Source organism: Geotrypetes seraphini, chromosome 2 (genome assembly GCF_902459505.1).
Source record: "Geotrypetes seraphini chromosome 2, aGeoSer1.1, whole genome shotgun sequence".
Taxonomy (NCBI): Eukaryota; Metazoa; Chordata; class Amphibia; order Gymnophiona; family Dermophiidae; genus Geotrypetes; species Geotrypetes seraphini.
The window spans coordinates 332,005,201-332,025,318 of NC_047085.1; the positions used below are offsets into that span (position 1 = coordinate 332,005,201).

The 20,118-nt window shown below is 41.7% G+C and overlaps 1 protein-coding gene across 5 annotated transcripts in view; it reads right to left on the reverse strand.

Annotated features, from left to right (window-relative positions):
* Nucleotides 1-20,118, reverse strand: part of ELMO1 (engulfment and cell motility 1) — a 668,619-nt gene that overhangs the window by 429,575 nt on the left and 218,926 nt on the right. For all 5 annotated transcript variants that reach the window (XM_033930221.1, XM_033930218.1, XM_033930220.1 and 2 more), the window contains 3 exons: nt 15,367-15,466; nt 13,009-13,160; nt 6,845-6,923 (listed from right to left, as the gene is read on the reverse strand). In XM_033930221.1, coding sequence (XP_033786112.1) covers nt 6,845-6,923; nt 13,009-13,160; nt 15,367-15,466 — 331 coding nt within the window. The remainder of the gene's footprint in view (nt 1-6,844; nt 6,924-13,008; nt 13,161-15,366; nt 15,467-20,118) is intronic.

The window sequence follows — 20,118 nt, forward strand, 5'->3', positions numbered from 1 at the left end:
GATTGGCTCAGGCACTGACAGGAAAGTAATGTTTGACAGCTCAGACCCCACCCACTCCCAGTGCAAATGTCAAAAAACACACCAAAAAAAACCCCAAATTGAAGATCGGCAGGAGAGATGTCCACTCTTTCCCACTGTGTCGAACAATCCCTCGACAATACTACCCACCCCCCAACCCGCAGCAGGAGAGATGCCCACTTCCCGCCGCACAATTCCCCAACATTTCTATCCATCTCCCCACCCCACAACGGGAGAGATGCCCACTCCCTCTCACTGTCTCAATGTCAGATAATGCTATCCTTCAACCTCCTCTTATGACCGGCACTGTTATCCTCCCTCACCCCCCTGATCACAGGCACTCCTATCTTCCATTACCTACAATCCCCTGCTCCAGACCAACATGGCACTTACAGTTCTAGTGCTCAGGAAGCCAACGCTACTGCTATCTCCCTTACACCCACCCCTCCTGATGACCGGCATGCCTAACCTCAGAAAGTCGCTGCTACCGTTATATCTCTCTCCCCCCCACCCACCCACCCACACACACACAATGACCAGCACTCCTATCCTCCACTACCTACAATCCCCTGCCCCAGATCAACATCTTACAATTCTAGTGCTCAGGAAGCAGAAACTAATGCTCCATGCTAGGCTGGGAATGGGCATTGAGTGTCTGTGGATGCTCAAGACCTGCTGGTTCCCGCCATCTCTGGGATTCTCAAGGGAGTCCAGCAAGCCTTGAGCATGTGCAGATGTTCAAGGCTCTGCATCAGCTCTACATTGCGCATTGGTGTTCACTTCCTTTTCCTGAGCAGAACTGTAAGTGTGATGTTGGTCTGAGGTGGGGGGGGGGGGAGTGGGTAGTGGAGGATAGAAGTGCCTGAACCTGTATTCTCCAGCGCTGCCGTGGTCTCCTCTGTATTGTTTGTTTGCCGTGGTCCAACCCCCTCTGAAGCAACTTCCTGCTTCTGCTTGAGTAGACCCAGCAAAGGAACCGTGCAGAGGCAGCCATAGGCAGTGCAAGAGGATCGCTACTGCGCTGGTGATCTCTTTGTAGTTTTCGTGGTGAGGGGGCTGTGGAACCAGGGAGGAGGGAGGGAGGAAGAAGGGAGAGATGCTGAATGGGAGGGACAAAGAGTAGAGGAACAGTGGGCACATTGATGGGGGGGGGGAGAAGAAAGAGATGGTGGCATATGAAGAGGAGGGGAAGGCAAGAGGAAAGGGAAAAGAGATGGTGCATATGGATGGAGGGAAGTGGAAGAATAGGGAAGAGATGGTACACATGGATGGAGGAAAGGGGGAGAGGAGGGAAGAGATGATGTACATGGGCAGATGGAAGTGGAAGAGAAGAGAGAGAAGAGATGGTGCACATGGACAGAGGAAAATGGGAGAGAAGAGAGGATGGAGGAGAGGGTAAGAGTTGGAAAGATAGATAGATATGAGATTGAGGCAGAAAAATGGAAAACTGAATATGAAAATCAGTGCCAAAGAAAATCAGTGCAAAAAGTGAAGGAGAGGAAAGAAACAGCAAATGTATAAGGAGGCACAGACAGAACAAGATGATCAGAAAAATAAAATTGCCAAATAAAGGTAGGGAAAATGTTTTTATTTTCAATTTAGTGACTGAAATATGTCAATTTTGAAAATTTACATCTGTTGTTTTTATATTTGGACTGCTCAGGAAGAAATACATTTCTTTTTGTTTCTCTTGTGGTGTCCTGTGTGCAGAGTCTGGCATATTATGGTTTCATTTGTGTACAATAATACTTTTACTTTGTGGGTTTGTATTTGAGGAGGGTTTTTTTTTCTGTTTTCTGCATGTGTGGCTGAGGCCAGGTGTTCTGGTGGGGATAGAAGTCCAGAAACTTTGGATGGTGTCATGGCCCCAAGTAGGAAGATATTTGTCAGATCTCCTTCAATTTTTTTGGACTCGAAAAAGCCCTAGCTGAAAAATTAGTGATTTATGGGATGATCCCTGACAAATGATACTCACAAACCCAAATTTCTAATCTCCATTTATATTCTAGTCAACCTTTTTTCCTCTTTTTTGGGGGAGAAAAAAAGGTTACCTCATATTATATTCAGATCAGTTTATATTCAAGTATATACAGTGTCACAACCCGGGCTCCTGTAAGGCGCAGCGAGCACCTGGGAATGTGACCAAAGCTGAAACCCGACGTGTCCCTTTCCACTAAGGGATCCTTCAGGTCTTTAGAACAGGCACATTCTAAACTTATCAGCATGCAAAGTATAAAGGCATCTTAGTCAGAAATGGCAAAGCAAAAATAAACTTTATTTCAACCACTGGTTGAATAAATCAAAAAAATATAGGCAACAGCCTTGTAGTTCAAGATGGACTGATATTGCATGAAATACAAAGGTTCACAATAATATAATCAGGCAGTTGAATCTGGGTCAGCACTGCCTTGTGTACAGTCCCCTGCTTCTGGACTTTAATCAGTCAAGAAATACAGTTCTCTTCACCAGAGCAGTAATAATCAGATAAGTAATGCTTTTATCCAACAGTCCAGAACACATAAGAATCACAGCATTATTCAGAGTTCAAAATCAAGCAAACGTTTCCCTCTAAACGTTGCTGTAGCAATCAGGCACAGCTGTGCAGGACCATCAAGATTTCCCAGCTGAATCATCATACAGGAAATACATTCAAAATGGTTTGTCAGAAAACACACACATTCCTGCTTTACAGAAAACCTCAAAAATGTGGCTTTCCAGGAGAGCTTCACTGGCTTCAAACGGGTAAGAGACAAGCTTGCAGCATAAAGAAATTAAATCCCAATCTTAGGCTTACTGGGTCTCCATGGGTGTTGGCAGAGTGTCAGCTCCTACACAGCTTTCCTGCCCCTCCATGGCTTCTCCTTCTGGCTGTACTCCAGTGTCCCAGACAGGAGGTAACTCATCTGCCTCAGCATGGGACAGTCTGTGAGAGACTGCCTCCTCTCAGCTTCCCATTCTCCCGTCTCTCCTCTCTCCCCCTCATATGTCCCCTGTGCCTCGTTATATCCTGTGGATAACCACTCCCCCTCTGAGAAGGTGGGGGGGAAGGGTTTTCCACACACCGGCTTGCTTCCTGCTATTACAGGCAGGTTTCTCCCTAGCCCTGATTTTAACAGGCTGTTCAAACTGAATAAGCTTTCTGACAGTGACAGGTCTGCATGGAGTGTAGGATTTTTCTCTTAATCTTATCCTGCCCTGTCTCTTCTACCTACATGTCAGAATCAGAGCAGAAGTCAGCTTCATCAATCAATTGGCAGGTCACCTGATCAGCCCTCCTGCATCTAGGTGCACTGTGAATACTCCTGATCACTGGGGCAAAACCCGGTACGGATTCGGGTTTGTTTTGGCCAAAACCCGAAACGGACCTGGGTTTGTCACAACAGCAATATAGCTTTCCAGATACCTGTGACCTGCATTGGCCACCAACATAAGGATCTTCAGTTTGATCTATGTTGCATGCCTAATTATGATAAATACAATGACTTTTAAAGTCTTGTATGAATTTTCATATTCTGTTTCCAAAAAATATAGTTCTATAATGTATGCAATGCAAAATGAAATCAAATGAGGCAGAGTGCAGGGCAGGAACAACTAGGAGTACATTAAGTTTAGGGAGGCTTAGTGCCTCTGATGTTCTAGTTTATCTGCCTTCTTTTATTGCTGTAACATGATTTTCATAATAAAGAACATCTTTGAAATAAAAAAAATTATAACAAGACTTCTGTTGCCACAAGTTTTGTAAGATGCATTTCACAGTGGACAATAGCACTGGCATCAAGAGTTCATCCACCTTTCAGACTGTCTGTCTATCTGCACCTATTTGTTTGCTAATGTACAAACATATGCATAGGGAATTCAAAAAGAGAGCAATGAGGTAATGGGGGGGGGGGGAAAAACAGGCCTCATCACCCACAGAAGTGGCAAAGCTTGTGGCCAGAGCAGCATGATTGCGGGGAAAGCAGGCCTTGTCAGCCAAAATAATGGCCGAAGTAGCTCGGCCCCAGGAAAGGCAGGCCCCCCAATTGAAGAAATGCTTTCTGGGGTGGAGCTGGGGCAGAGAGCAAGTGGGATTAATTGAGGGGATTTGGTAGGAAAATGTTATTATTGACTATGTCTGTGTATACATGATTGTGTATGTTTAATTTGTAAGCTGCTTAGGCACTAAGCAGAGAAGAAAATTTTAAAATCTATAATAATAAAATGCTAAGCGCGCATGCGCACTCTCGCCACGTGTTCCCTGAGATCTGATCTGTCGGGATGTGGCCACAAGAGTGCACCAGACTAGCCTCCCTGCTCTCCACCTTGCGCCGCTGAAAGGATTCCGAGGAAGGCGGCAATGGTGAGGGGAGCCGCCGTGACAAATTCAAAATTAAATCGCCACCACACTTGCACCAGGCGGGGATCGACAGAGGAGCCGCGGCGTCTGCCGACGCTGCACCTTTTAAAACTCTACCCAGCACTTCCGCCATCGTTGCTAAGTTTTTAAAGTCCGAAAAAGCCAGGTGGCATACTTCACAGCCGATGGCTTTTCAAACCCCCCCCAGCACCGCCACCGCTGTACCTTTTAAAACCCTCCAGCCCCCCAGCACTGCCGCCATCGTTACTAAGTTTTTAAAGTACGGAAAAGCCGTCAGCCGTGAAGTATGCAGGCGGCATACTTCACGGCCAATGGCTTTTCAAATCCCCCAGCACTGCCGCCGCTGTACCTTTTAAAACCCTCCAACTCCCCCCCCAGCACTGCCTTCATCGTTGGTAAGTTTTGGTTTTTTTTTTTTAAACCTGGTGGTCCAGCGGTATCCCTATGCTAAAAGGCTCTCGCGCCTGCCAACGCTGGAGGGAGCTTTGTTGTTAAGGCCTGGCTTCTTCGGGCAGCAGCAGCGTTTAAAATTTGCTGCTGTTGCCAGCTTCAGCCCTTCCTCTCTGGCGGGTCCTGCCTACTTCCTGTTTTCATGAAAACAGGACCCGCCAGAGAGGAAGACCTGAAGCTGGCAACAGCAATTAATTATGAATGCTGCTGCTGCTGCCCGATAAAGTTCAAGGAGGAAAGGGAGCAGAGGGGGAGAGAATGGTAGGGCATGGAGGTAAGAAGGAAGGTATGCCAGAGCAAGGGAAAAGGAAGGGGGAAAGGAAGGAGTAAAGGCCATATGGAACAGAGAGAGAGAGAGGGCGGACACTGGATGGAAAGAGAAGAGAGGGTAGTGAATGGAAGGGGCAAGACAGAGGGTGAACAGTAAAAGGGTTAGAGAGAGGGAGACAGACACTGAATGGAAGTGTGGGGGAGAGGAGGGACAACTCCTGAATGGAAGTCTGAGGGACAGGGGGAGCAGACGTTGGAAAGAAATGGGGAGGAGAAAGAAAAAAAGGGCACAAGTGAGGGAAGAGGATAGAGTTAGACATAAAGATAGACAGACAGGGGGCCAGGGAGAAACACAGACAGAAAGAATGACACAGTGTCCAAGGAGAGAGAGACAAATTTAAAAAAAAACCAGACAGACAGACATCTACTCTAGCACCTGTTAACACACACAGAAAAAAAACCCCACACACACACATACAGCAGGCAAAGAGACAAACACCAAAACAAACACAGACAGAGAGACCACAGGGAAGTGGGGGGGGGGGGGAGGAAAATGCTGCACAGGGAAGTGGGGTGGGAGGGAAATGCTGCAGCACAGGGAAATGGAGGGGGAGGGAATGCTGATGTAACTACTGCACAGGGAAGTGGAGGGGGGAGATAAATGCTGCTGCATAGGGGGCAGGGAGAGAGACAGATAGAAAGAAAGACAGATAGTGGGAGGGAGGGAGACAGAAAGAGACGGGCAGGGAGAGAGACAGAAAGAAAGACAGACAGATAGTGGGAGGGAGGGAGACAGAAAGAGACGGGCAGGGAGAGAGACAGAAAGAAAGAAAGACAACGGCAGAGAGAGACAGAAATAAAGAAAGACAGACAAACATATATTCTAGCACCCGTTAATGTATCGGGCTTAAAGACTAGTAAATAAATAAACAAACTTATACAAGTACATTATAAAATATGTGCACACAATGCTTGCTTCTGAGCATCTATAAATGTCTGTAGCTAAACTTTAGACACAATTTTTATAGTATTTGTGCTGATATTTTATAAAGAACATTTATGTCCCCTTGTGCCTTTATAAAATAAGTTACCAATAGGCATTTTCTTGCCTTCTCAATACAGGCGACCAATGGTAAAACTATGAGGGAGGGAGGGGGGGGAAAGCATTATTATTTAATAAAATTATATATGTGTTTCTACTTTTATTGGTGAAAGGGAGGGGGGGGGGATAAAATGATTGTTTTCAAAATGTTTGTATATTTAAAGTGCTTTTCCTGATTTATTTATGTTTAAATTCTTTGTAATGCACTGTTAATATTTGAAAAATAATAAAGATTTTTAAATTAAAAAACTACCCCTTCGTGCCCACATCACTATTTCTTCTATTTCTCAAAACAAATAAATCAAACAGTAGTAAACGTTTAGAAAAGACAAAGGTTTTTGAAACAGTCCTCCCACATCCCCAACAAAATTAGAGAAACAGCATGGCTAATAGCCTCAATGTACTGTATGCTCCAAAACTAGGGAGATATAAATACATCAGTTTACATTTCCAGAGAAAGAAAAGTATGTGGGGAAAAAACACAGCATGATTTGTGCTGATTAGTACTCTGACAAATTATTGAGGAGCAAGGAAAACAAGTGGAATAATAAGAGGGATAAATACATAATAATGGGCCTTTGTGAAAACACCAGTTATTTGGACTTATGCAATTAAACCCCCACATAAACAAAAAGTCAATTACTTGCCTGTCTCTTGTCATCAGGGGCTTTCAGAAAAAGTGCATTTATTACTGCAATGGTGTATGTCTGTATCTCTTGATCCGTCCTGGGTGGAAAATGAAATTGGATTTACTACTACCAAGCAATGTAGAAAAGACTACTTTAAATTTTTCAGACAGAGAGCAAGGCCTCACCAAGAGGAAAATAAAGCACACTAACTGAGCTGAAAGAAATTACTAAACAAAACCAGGCGCTTAATTTAAGCATATCTTATAAAAGCAATATGGACATTTGTGTGTGTTTATAACAAAAATTTCCCAGTACTAACTCCAATGGTGCACACATACAAGTACACACATTTACATCTGCTCCAAAGTTGGTGTAAATGTGTGCATGTACTCTTTGCCAGTAGTTCTCAACTCAGCCAGTCAGTTTTCTAGGATACCTACAACGAATATGCAAAGAGGCAATGAATCAAATTTTCCTTATGCATATGGATATCAAGAAAATCCAATAGGCTGGGTGCACCCAAAGGACAGGGTTGAAAGCAACATAAGGCTTTGTGTGTACCCTATGTTTTATAAAATAAGCACGTACATCAAATCTCTAACCCCACTCCTTCTAAATGAACCTCCTGGGAATATCTGTACACAGATCAGGCAAGGACTCTTCAGCTAAGTGAACTCATCTTTAATATATGAAATTATTGGAATTACACCAGCTTTAAAAAATTTTTTGTTTATCACATTTAGGGGTCCTTTTACAAAAGTCACGCTAGCGGTTTTATCGCACGCACCAAATTAGCGTGCACTAGCCGGAAATCTACCGCCTGCTCAAAAGGAGGCGGTAGCAGCTAGCGCGTGCGACAATTTAACGCACGCTATTCTGCGCGTTAAGGCCCTGGCACAGCTTTGTAAAAGGAGCACTTAGTTTTTGCTTTGTCACATATGCAATGATCGGATGGTGGGGCAGCTATATCAATGTCCCGCAAACTTTTCCGGCCGGTGGCACACTAAATGCAGTTCCCCGACTGGAAGGCACCCGGAAGTCAACGCAATGACATCACACGCAAGCGTGATGCCATCGCATCAACGCCCGTGCATGTGCAGAGGCCCATCTTGCTTCGACCCCGCTGTTAGAGGATTCTGGGAGGTGCAGGAAGTAGAGGAGAGGCACTGGCCAGGAAGAGAATCGTCCATGCCGGTTGACTTCCTACAGGACGTGCCTCTCAACGCGAGAGGCACGTCCTGTAGGCAGGCAGCCAGCATAGACGACTCTCCTCGTCGCCATGTGTTGCGGCACACCAGAAATCTCAGGAGGCACACAGTTTGCGATACACTGAGCTATATGGATCTATGATCTTTGGATGGACTACACAATTCTGAGCACATGTCACGAATAAAAAAACTTTATTAGTTATTTTTACACAAGTGAGATAATTTACATATATTTATCACAGATCAGACAAAAACAGGTGCCTGTTTTGCATATGTGTACGTTCCTTGCACTTATGTTGTTAAACAATATTATAAAAAGAACATTTTTGTATGTTAAACAGACAAGTCAAACTTAGGTCTTAATATACCTGTCAACTTCCTATAGCGCAATTGCCATTTATTTCAAAATTATCAGAGAAAGTTGTGCTTCATCATCTTTATATAGACTATCACCAACTTCTCCATCCACATCAAATGGGATTTTGGCATTCACACAGTACAGAGACTGCACTACTGGGTTTATTATCCGTCATACTGGGCAACATAGCTCAACAAAAAGTCATTGCACTTATCTCATGGGACTTAAGGCAGCTTTTGACTTAATAGACCATGAACTCCTCCGCCAGTTTGCATCGCTTGGCAGCATGATAGAAATTCCGATTCCGATGCCCTATAGAATACCCCAGGGGTCAGTCTTTGCCCCTTTTCTTTTTAATGTTTTCTTGACACAACTTGACCTCATAACAATCTCTTAGGTTCACTACATATGCATATGCAGATAAACTAGCAATTCTCTGATCATCATCTGATACATCAACAGAGGAATTACATTCACTCCATTCTAAGTTAACACATACCTGACTAGCTTTGATTTCATTGCCTAAAGCTCAATCCAGAAAAATCCAGTTTTACTGTTCAGTCATTCTGAGCATCCTACCCTCTCAATACCTCTATCTCTGGTATTATTCTTTTTTTTGTGCAGTCTACAAAGCTATTACATGTGATATTTGATTCCTCGTTATCTTTTCATGATCAAATTAGTGCAGCTGTAAAATTCTGCTTCCATAAGCTGCATTTGATTTATCCGGTCCGTCAAATCCTAACGCCTTCTTGCTTTCTGAGCCCTAGAACATTCTATGATTATGTAATAAAATGTATTTTTTTGGTTCCTGAGTACAGTGGTGCCTCGCATAACGGACGCCTCGCACAGCGAACGCTGCGCACAACGAACTTCAGGTCTTGCTTCCCACAACGAACTTCGTTTCACACAACGAAGTCGCCCGAGCTGCATCGCTTAACTGCCCTCTCTCCGCCTGGCTCCCTGTGCAGTGGCGCTACATATTTTAAACCCCCCTGCCGCCGCTGCTGCATATTTTTAAGCCTCTGCCGCCACCGCATATTTTTAAACCTCCCCCCGCCGCCACATATTTTTTTAAAAAAGCCACCACTGCTGCAACTTTAATCTCACCCGCTCACTCGAACTGGTGGTCTAGCAAATTTCCCAGCCAGAAGCGCAGACAGAGATCAAGAGCAAGCCTTCTGTGCTACTGCCTGGGCCTGCGCTGATCTCTGAATGGCTGCAGTCAGCTCTCGCGGGACTCACAAGAACTAACTGCAGCCAGCTCTCGCGGGACTCACAAGAACTAACTGCAGCCATTCGGAGATCGGCATGAGCCCACACAGGCGTGCAGAGGAATTGCTCCTGATCTCTGCGCTTCTGGCCTGTACGCCACTGGCTGGGAAAGATGGGAGGAATTAAAAAAGGTACTGGGGAGTATGTGGGGGGTGATTATAATACACAGCAAGGATCAACAAAACCCCTGTCTCCCCTCCCCTTCACATATATCCCCTCTATATCATGCTAACAGAATACCACAGTCACACATAGCAGGAATAGGGTTAGGGTAGTGCAACTAGGGCAACTGTCCCCCCTGGTCAAAGAGAGCCGTAAGCCTCTGCCTGGACTTTGCAGTCCCCAGTTGTGTCTAACACCAGCTCTAACAAGATAAATTTATCTTTTTTTATGTCATCTTAGCATATTTTATGCTACAGAACGAATTATTTTTTTTAACATGTATTGTTATGGGAAAACGCGTTTCACATAACGAACTTTTCGCATAACAAACTTGCTCCTGGAACGAATTAAGTTCGTTGTGTGAGGCACCACTGTATTAAGTTGTCCTTCTTAATTGCCTATGCCACAAAAAGTATAGAAAATGGTTGTCATTCACCTCAAACTTTGCTTTTGTGACCAGGACATTGTTATTTTTTAATTTATCTTTTTTTGCAGAACATTCTAGATTGATTCCAAAGCTAAGTAAACTTAGAGGCCCCTTTTACTTAGGCTGCAAACGACCAGCAGAAGCATTTTGCTATGTACTCCATAGAAGCATCAGCTAAGATATGCGATACCTACAAGGCATATTGCGGCATGCCTGTTGGGGATCAAGACAAACCTTGGGCACCTCACTCACTTCACATAAGAGCACTGCCAAAAAAAAACTCTGGAAGGTAAGATAATTTTGTTTCTCACTAGGATGCAGAATTTTCTGCTCTAAAATTTCTTAGAATGTTTAAGTTTTTAAAATATTTTAATTTAAAAATTTTCTTTTTTTTCCCAAATCTTTATTCATTTTCGTTTCTTACAACAAGTGTACAATAAAATATCAATTAGATCATACAAATCACTTGAAAATCTAATCAAACATCAGCATAAATATATAAATAAAAAACCCTCCCATCCCTTCCAACAATAGTATTAAATTAATTCAATATTACATATATTATAAACAAAAATAGGAAAAATTATAACTCTTAATACCCTCCTCCCCATTCAGCATATTACTAGAAACTGGAAATATTATACCAGACTCAATAAGTTGCGATCTCATACACAATAGTCATAGGTGAAATTAATGTATTGTTTTCAATACTGCAATTTAATTTTGTTCATCTACAGGATGGTATAGAGGGTAAAAGAGAGTCATTAAGTTTGTTATCCCAAGAATTTGGCAGAAACCCACTGACCACCCAAGCAACTGTTATTTCTGCATGGTGAACCCTTCCAAATATCCAACTGTCAAGCATGCATCTGCATTCACATAAGATCATAAGAACATAAGAATTGCCGCTGCTGGGTCAGACCAGTGGTCCATCATGCCCAGCAGTCCGCTCACGCGGCGGCCCTCTGGTTAAAGACCAGCGCCCTAACTGAGACTAGCCCTACCAGCGCATGTTCTTGTTCAGCATATCCAGACATTCCTTCATCCATCGCCCCCGTTCCATATTACCCTGAGCACCCCATACCCACTCTCCCAGAGAAAGAGCAGCAGCTGTCTTCAGTAGAGAGTAGCACGTCAGAGAGTAAGGGAGATATTGTAGATTCAGTTTACAATATCAGTGGCGTAGCTGATGAAAGAAACCCATACTATCCAAACTAAAAAGACCTCAACAGCTTGATTTGAGATTTTGGTCTCACCAAGTTCAATGCCAAGCTTTTGACATCTAGGCTCCAGCAATGGAACTTTTTAGATGAAAAGTGTGCAAGTCACAGATCAGAGGAAGCATCATCAAGCTTTTTCCACTTTCTTTACCCATCAAGAAGGGCTCCGTTTCTGCCACAACGTGAACAGTCTTTTTGAAGTAATAGAAATTATCTGTAACCTGAAAGAATGGTATCTCTTCACTGACAACTCATTCAGGAGAATCAAAGCTGTGCTGCTCCATAACAGGCACAAGTACCCATCTCTTCTACTGGTTCACTCAGTGCCCTGAAAGAGGATTACAACAGCATCAAGACCTTACTATGATGAGTACGGCTGGGAAGTCATCGAAGCCCATAGAGATTTAAAGGGCTTCGGGGCTGTTGCTGCGCGGCTTTGTAAAACAGGCCCTAAATCTTCTGTGATCATCTTTCTATAACTTCAGTATAAATACATGTTAATTGTGATTCAAATGTTGCTTTTTATAACTTTATAAGAAAAGATGAAAATTTGGCATTTTCACATTTTAAATAGATAAACTGCAAAATTTGACTATCCTGGTTAAAAAAGCAAAGTTTTTTTGGGGGGGAAAAAAGACATTTTCTATACTTTTTAGGCATGAGCAATTAGGAAATTGCATTTACTGCCATAGGAACCAAGTCCATATTAGGAAATTAAAGCATGGTGGGTTATGAACATAAGTGGCCAGGCTGTTCTTAAATGAAAAGCACATCAGGTGGTAGCATACACGGAGAAATTGTGGGTAAAAGAAATGCTAGGAGTAGCATTGCAAGTCCCACCAGTCTCTCTTTCTCCCCCAACCCCAACTCATCAGCACAGTTTACCATCTTATTCCCAGACCATCTATACCAGAGGTTCTCAACACATGGTAAGCATACCCTTAGGGGTATGCGCCACTGCATGAGTCTCCTGCCATGCCTCCTCCTAAACCTGCTGGTGAAGCCACTGTCTTCATTGCTGCTAATAAATTCTGTTAGAGTAAATAATTTGTAACACAACTGTGTAAACCTCATCCTTTTATGTGAGGGGAAACATATGGACCCATGACCACAACTGTATAAACCCCCTTTTATGTGAGAGGGAAAAAAGTTATAAAAGTTAAAACATATGGACCCATGACATGAAGATCACCGATTCTCAACATTTTGGATCTGCAACTTTTAGTCCCCTTTCCTCAAAACAGTCACAAATTACTCACAGCTTCCATGCAGCCTCGATTCCAGGAGTATGAAGACTTATGCAATCAAGACTTTTTGTTCTACTAGACTTAATTATTTTTGACTATATATATATATATATATATATATATATATATATATATACATATATATATATTGTTGTTGTTGTGGCATATGTTGTATAGATCAGTACAGTGTGAACAATGTCCAAGGGCATGAACACCCTTACTAGGCATTGTATCAATGCTGAGATAAATCACCCGTTCGTTTCTTGTGCTTTATTTGAGACTTACCCTTGAAGGTGTGGGATTAACTGACCAATTGTGATCTCCTGTGCCACCTTCTGATATAGATCCTGGCTATTTAGCACCATTGACTCAAGAATTGCCAATGATCGTTGCAGGACAGAGATACCCATTGATGCTTTGTTTACATAGCTTGCTATCTGTAAAATAAAAATAAACAATTAAAAACAAGAATTTAATGTAGGTTATAATACATTCAGCAGAAGGCATGAATTAAATAGACAAGTAGACAGTGCAAGATTCTAGACTAAGGGTAGGGAATTCTGGTCCTTGAGAGCCACAGGCAGGTCAGGTTTTTAGGATATTCACAATTAAATATGCGTTAATATACTTCATTCCTACAATCTAGATCCTTCCCCACCCCTACTTGACCTAATCATCTGAAACAGATTGTATAACTTGAAACCATCTGAGCACCAAGAATAGAAAATGACACGGGGATAAATTTGTCCCCATCTCCACAGAAACCCAATTTCCCTATCCCGTCCCCATGAGTTTTGTTGCTGTCTCTGCCCCATTCCTGTAAACTCTTTCTTAACTGCACAAGCCTCGAACACTTATGATTTTAAAGTATTTGAGGCTTGTGTTGATGAGGACAGAGCTTGCAGGAACAGGGCATGGATTCTGAACTCATGGGGACCGGATGAGAAAATGAGCTCCTGCGGGGACGGGGGAAAATTTGTCTACGTCTCATTCTCTAACCAAGAATCAATTCTTTCCCCCCTTTTGGGGGGGAAATTCTGTGGTTGCTGCAAACATTGCTAGCCCTGTTCAGAAGAAATACATTCCAAATATGTTTATAAAATTGAAAACCTGAAACTATGCTGATAGGTACTCATTATAAAAAGAATGCCACTTTTCTGAGTCTAACTTGCAAGAATGTTTTATCTTCTTTAAGGAACAAAGAGTTATCAAATAGCTTCAGGAGAAAAAGCTGAGGAAATCCTGGTCTTCTAGTCTAGTGACATAAAGCCAGGGTTAACTCAGCCTGTCCTCCATGACCTGGAACCATCTTGAAATCCTACATAGTTATATTGATAGTCTATATTCAGAGCTAAAATACGGAGATTATATTTTTCTTGTTCCTTTTTGGGCACTAGAGCCAGAGGAAAGATCTTAAAAGTCTTCTATTAGGGAATGAAGGAATCAAGCTTGCAACTCTGCATTGTGCCAGTTATAACTCTGCACAACTTCATACAAAGTTGATCCCCAGGTCCAGCACCACTGCAGACCTTATGTGGTGTACCCTTTGGCTGGCTATTAGTCCCCTGTAAGTGATCCTAAACCCAGTGAGAATCCTTTCCATAGCATGGCAGCCTCAGATGTTCAGGGATGTCTCTTGAATTATTTCATCATGGAGTAAACACAAATTAAGTGTTGTTTTCTTAAATTATACCTCTGGTGGGGAGGGGAGACCCTTCTTATCCTCTCCTGGAACTGTACCACTGAATACTTATCTCCTGAATTTTCAGTACTTGTCCACAGTTGAAGTGTTAGCTGATACTTCTCAAGCTCTCATAGGTTGATAATGTAAGCCCTATCTGATGCCTCTATCCACCAAAATAATTGCTTGCCACCATAAATGATTTGGGTAGGGGAAGAAGGATGAAAGGTTTACATGAAAGAAAGGGAAATTGTTGAATTTAGCTACAGATCTATGCCCTTGAAACCCCAGCTGTTCAATATTTCACTTTTTTGGATTTAATATACTGGTGCCCACTTACAAGGCATGCAGGACCATACAAAAGGCAGTCCTAACTCTGCCCAGTTAGGTATATATGTGTACAGCACTGAATCTCACTCTTTATGGGCCTTTTATCATCATTTAATGAAGCCCACGTCCCATAAAACCTATGATCTTAGATAATGATCACATCAGAATACTTGAAGAAACCTAGCTTCTTTATACAATGTTGATTAAAATGTTAAAATTCTAGAATCTCAACTGTGAATGGATTTCACTATGTCTTCCTTTTTCACTTTACCATCGTCTCCTTTTTCTCTTTGCCTTCACTGAGCTGCTCCAGCTCCCTGACAGATATCAATATAGTTTCCCTTCCATAACTTTTTCAGCTATTTGGAAACCCAGAGGAGCTGTTAGGTAGTGACAAACTGAGCATTCTCATCAGCACTACGTAAGCATCTTCTTTAAGTCAGTCAGTTTCTAGCATATTTGGGTCTAAAATTTGATGTTCAGTAAGCTGGAGCTTTCTATCAGGCTGAGGAAAAAAAGCTAATTTGTGAATATGAAATTCTTTACTGTTATGAAACTATTGTACGTTTGGAGGGTAAAAACAAAAAAAGCTACATATTTACTTGAGAATTCATTATAATCAATTAATTTACCTTTTTAATGAACGCAACAGAGAACATATCCCATGACACAATCCCATGATCCATCAGTTCAACAAATGCAGTCAGTGTAAAGGACAACATCTCTCCAAAGCTGGAACACACATGATTCATAAGTATTACAGTGAGTAACAACACTGAGAAGTAACCATGTAGAGAAGGGAGCAGAGCAAGCATCTTTTAGAAAGCAGAAACAAAGCCAGGCCAATATTAAGTAGAAGCAATAAAAGAGGAGACCCATGCAACAAAGATACCCCAAAGGAGAACAAACATTAAGTGCCACCACCTGAAAGAAAATGTTTTAGTAACAGTATGAATTTCTTGAAACTGCATTACAATAATATACAAAAACCAGTCCTAGTATCAGCTAAAGGAATGAAGGTAAGCAAGAAAACATTAAGAAAGGTACAACAACAACAGATCTGATGAACTCTGCAAGCTCTATCTTGCTAGCATACTGTAATAGTCTGGCAATGAAGCTAATATATACTAAGTTAAACTGTTTTCTCCAAAGAGACTGTTATACTGGAGTAAAGCACAAAGTCTCACAATAAGGTAAATAATTTATTTTCTTTTTTTTTTTTTTTTTAACAGTACACAGTGTATGCATGCAGGTTGCAAGACAGTTCATCCTATGGAACAGCAATGATTAAAATCCAAGTCTGTAGCCTCTGCTACTGCCTGGGTGAGCAGCACTACAAATCTGATTCAGAATGTAAACTAGGGGATCCACCACAAAATAAAATTACTAACTTACCAACACCCCCTCCCCCCAATTTATCAAGCCACGCTGACAAGCAGCATAAGCTAAATACCACTGTTTAGTACAGATTTTTTCAGCACTGAATTTTGAGTGCCATTTACTGAATCCAGCCTCTATATGTGGACAATGGTGATGGGAGTGACTTTGATTGGTCATGCTTGATACAAGTTTTTCCTTATATGGTAATCAGACCACTTCCACCAGGCTGGGTGCCACCATTTTGATGGGGTGGGCCCAGGAGAGACAGGGAGGTGGTCTTCCTCTTGTCTCCAAGTAAAGTACAAAGGGAGTGGAAGGATTTCACTAGGCCACCAGGATAACTGTTTGCAAGGGAACCCGGCCTGGGGCTCAGAGCCTGGGGTCCTGCGCAGTCAGGTTAGGCTGTTGGGGGAGGGGTCCACTGGACCACTGAGGAATTTCTTTGTCGGGAAAGGGGGAGAGATCAGACCACCTGGGAACTTCTCAACATTGTTGCGGGGGTCGGATCCCAGTGTTGGGTCAGGTCAGGTTGGGGGATTCAGAAAGTTCCATTGGACCACAGGGAAATCTCTGTTGGGAGGGGTTCAGACTGCACCCCTTTACCAACCAATGCTCAACACTAACAGCATGCATATAATTTGCATGCTGTTAGTATTGAGAATAGGTAGCTAAATATAGACCAGTGTTTCTCCAGCTCTGTTCCTCTACATCATCAGAGTTTTGTGCATCTGCTCCCTAGTCCTGTAAAACTTCTATCAAGAGGCATCAACTATAAAAATTGTTCAGTTGGTTTATTCATTGAAAGTCCAGTCTAATTTAAGGGGTTTAGATTGGGGGTCATAGTTTCTGATTTAATTGGGGATTTGTTTACATATTTGTACTTCCAAAGGATGTTTATTCCGTTCCTTAGTTGACCACTTTTGTGTTTTTGGAGAACTACTTTTGTACATTTGTGTTTTTGGAGAGGTATGATCCCATTTACTGTATATCTTAGTCTATTATATTTGTTGCTAGGTTTTTTTTTAGTTTTTTTGTTTCTTACCTGATGTAGACCCCTTTAGTAGGGGGGAACATTATGGAGTAGGGATGATTTCAAATGTGAACATTTTTATTTTTCAATGTTTTATGATCTTTTACTTGGCTGTACAATAAAATTGTTTATATAAAAGTCCTTTTCTACTTTTGAGAGGGGCGATTATTTTTCCTTCCTTGGCTTAGGAATCTCCCCTACCTTTCTCTTGTAAACTTTGCTTTTATTGCAGTTTTAACAACAGAGCAATTCAACAGATATTTTGCTTACATACAACTGAAGTATCTCAAACACAATCTCTCCTGGGTCAGATATCGATAGGCAATTTAGCCAGCATTTCCTACACATGGCTTATGCTGAAGAGGTTGTCACAGAACACTTCTGCTCAGTGTAGGTAAACTTTATTAGTATAGATAAGCAAGTTAAAATTGCACAATGAAGGGGTGGTGTGATTTCTATACTGTAAAGGATTTTGGCCTAGCGCTAGCAGTAGCTCATAGGGTGCATTTACTACTCTGTGCTTATCACATGACTTCCACCTCCACTTTTTCTGCATTTGTATCACAAAAGTTATCTGAGTACAAAGTGCTGAGTTAAATTCATTGGAGAAACTACATTTCTTATGTTCTTATGTTCTTACAAAAATGTAGAAGAGAAAGATTGCCTGCTGTTCAGATAATAAACTTTCCCAGCAGGTGTCACTCTTTGGCTGTGTCACAGAAGCAAGTATTAAAGGTAAAGACAATAAAAAGGGCTCAGCATTTCTACATTTCACAGGGGGACTCTGTCTGCCTCAGAAAAACACAGACAGGGTCATATACAAAAGAACTGTCCTGGCAACTTTAAAAGTTGCCTGGACGAAGCTTAGCTTTGTAAAACAGAAGCCAGCAGCCTGCTTAACTTTTCTCTGGTCACTTGGCTAGTCTGACAAAATTTGACAGCTAAAACTAGGAAAGGAGAGAAGTAAGCCAGGGAAGTACTAATACCACTGAACAGCCCCAGATATGTTTATATTTATTAGTATTTACATATCGCTCTTTGTTACAGCATCAGTGCGGTGTACATCAATTTAAAAGAAAAGATCATTTGGTTGCTTTATGGTTCCAATACCCAAATAAAATTAAAGGCCATATAAATATATAAAAGTCTAAACTAAGAAGGAAATGCCAATCCAAATAAAGAAGTTTCTAAGGAACCTCAAAATTTGGAATAGGTAGGCCGTTAGCTGTTCTGAAGTTAATACGATGGACTGACTAACTTATTTATTTATTTTTAAAAAATTTCTATTCCGCTTAAGGCCTAAACGGGTTACAATACAACAAACATAAAATATGACGCATGAACAAGGTTCTAGGAACTGATATGTGGAAAGTGAAGAGGAAAAAGCAAATGTGGAACCTAAGCACAGTACCGGGCAGAGCTTTGGATTCTTGCAGAGAAATAGTTAAGAAGAAAAAAAATTTTTTTTTAGATTGAATCAGGCTGGGCAGACTGGATGGACCATTCGGGTCTTTATCTGCTGTCACTATGTTACTATGATACTTGGTTAACAGTCTGACAAAATGCAGGGAACCTCACCAGCCTCACTTTTCTTCTTCAGCTACTAAGGCTGCACTATGTGAGAGGAAGGGTTTCCCACATGAAAGTACATGAGCCCCTGCAACCACCTGAGTTTCACACATGAAAGATAACTGTATAACTGGGTGCCAGGGATAAGAGGCTAAGAAGGTGTGTACATAAGCGCTTTTTTGAAAGAAAAGCAGGCACCTATTTTTCTTTACAAAATACTAGCTTAAGTGGCAAGTATAAACAGCCTTAGGACAGGTGTAAATGTCCATACCAATATCTGTCATGTTTGTACATAAATTATAGTATTGTATAATCTGCACACATTCTTGTGCACTCTGCCCATGCTCCACCCCTGTGAATGTCCAAGGAGGAGGCGTGGCCTAGTGGTTAGAACTGCAGCCTCAACACCTTGAGGTTGCGGGTTCAGTGCCGTTCCCTATGCCCCTGAGCAAGTTACATAATCCTCCATTGCCCCAGGTGTCATAGGTAAATTGTGAACCCACTTGGCAGATAGGGAAAATACTTTGAATACCTGAATGTAAAAACCACCTTGATGGTATTGCAAAGGGCAGTATATAAGTACCTTAAAAAATCAAACAGCAAAGTGTGCCATCATGTCATGGTATGTACTTTGCAACTAGGCCGTATTACCAAGGGGTCATTTATACACATATGTTCCCACATTAATTTGTAAATTATTAGAATAACCCAAAGCAGGCATGCTTTTTACTGCTTAAATACCAACTCCCCCCAGCCCCTATAGAATTGCCTCCAAAATGCACAAGATTTTGAATTGTTGTTTGGGGAAAGGACTGAATACTGTGGATTGCAGTTGGGAATGCGAAAGAATGTGGGCCATGGAGGAAGTAGAGCTGCAGATTATATCCATGAGGAAGAGGATACAACCTTCAGGCTGTATTTGTTGGGTAAGATTCAAACCCACCTTTGTGGATAGATAGAAGCCACAAATAAGAGGAAGACTTTAGCTTATAACAGCATAATCTGGTTGAACTGAAACTGTTATTGTTAATTACTGATTGTGAAAATATGTGCATGTGAGTAGATTTCCAGATCTGTTATAGACCTTGTTAAAGTCTTCACACATCTTTGTATATTTTTCAGTCTGCCATCTAAAAAATACAATTCAGAATTCAATAAAGCAGGAACTTGATTCACTGCTTTACGCCTCAACTCCCATTCAATGTGAAAGAGCATTTATAGAAAAATTCAAAAAATAATTGAAGAGCGCTTTTCCAAAACTCACTCAGTCCATTTTTTTTTTTTTTTGCCAGTTTTGAGTTATGCAATTAATTTTGTTCATCAAGGCAAGATTCATTTACTGTACCATATTCATATGCCAAAACTTACAAAGTCCATGGTATTAATTGCTTTATGTTGAATACTC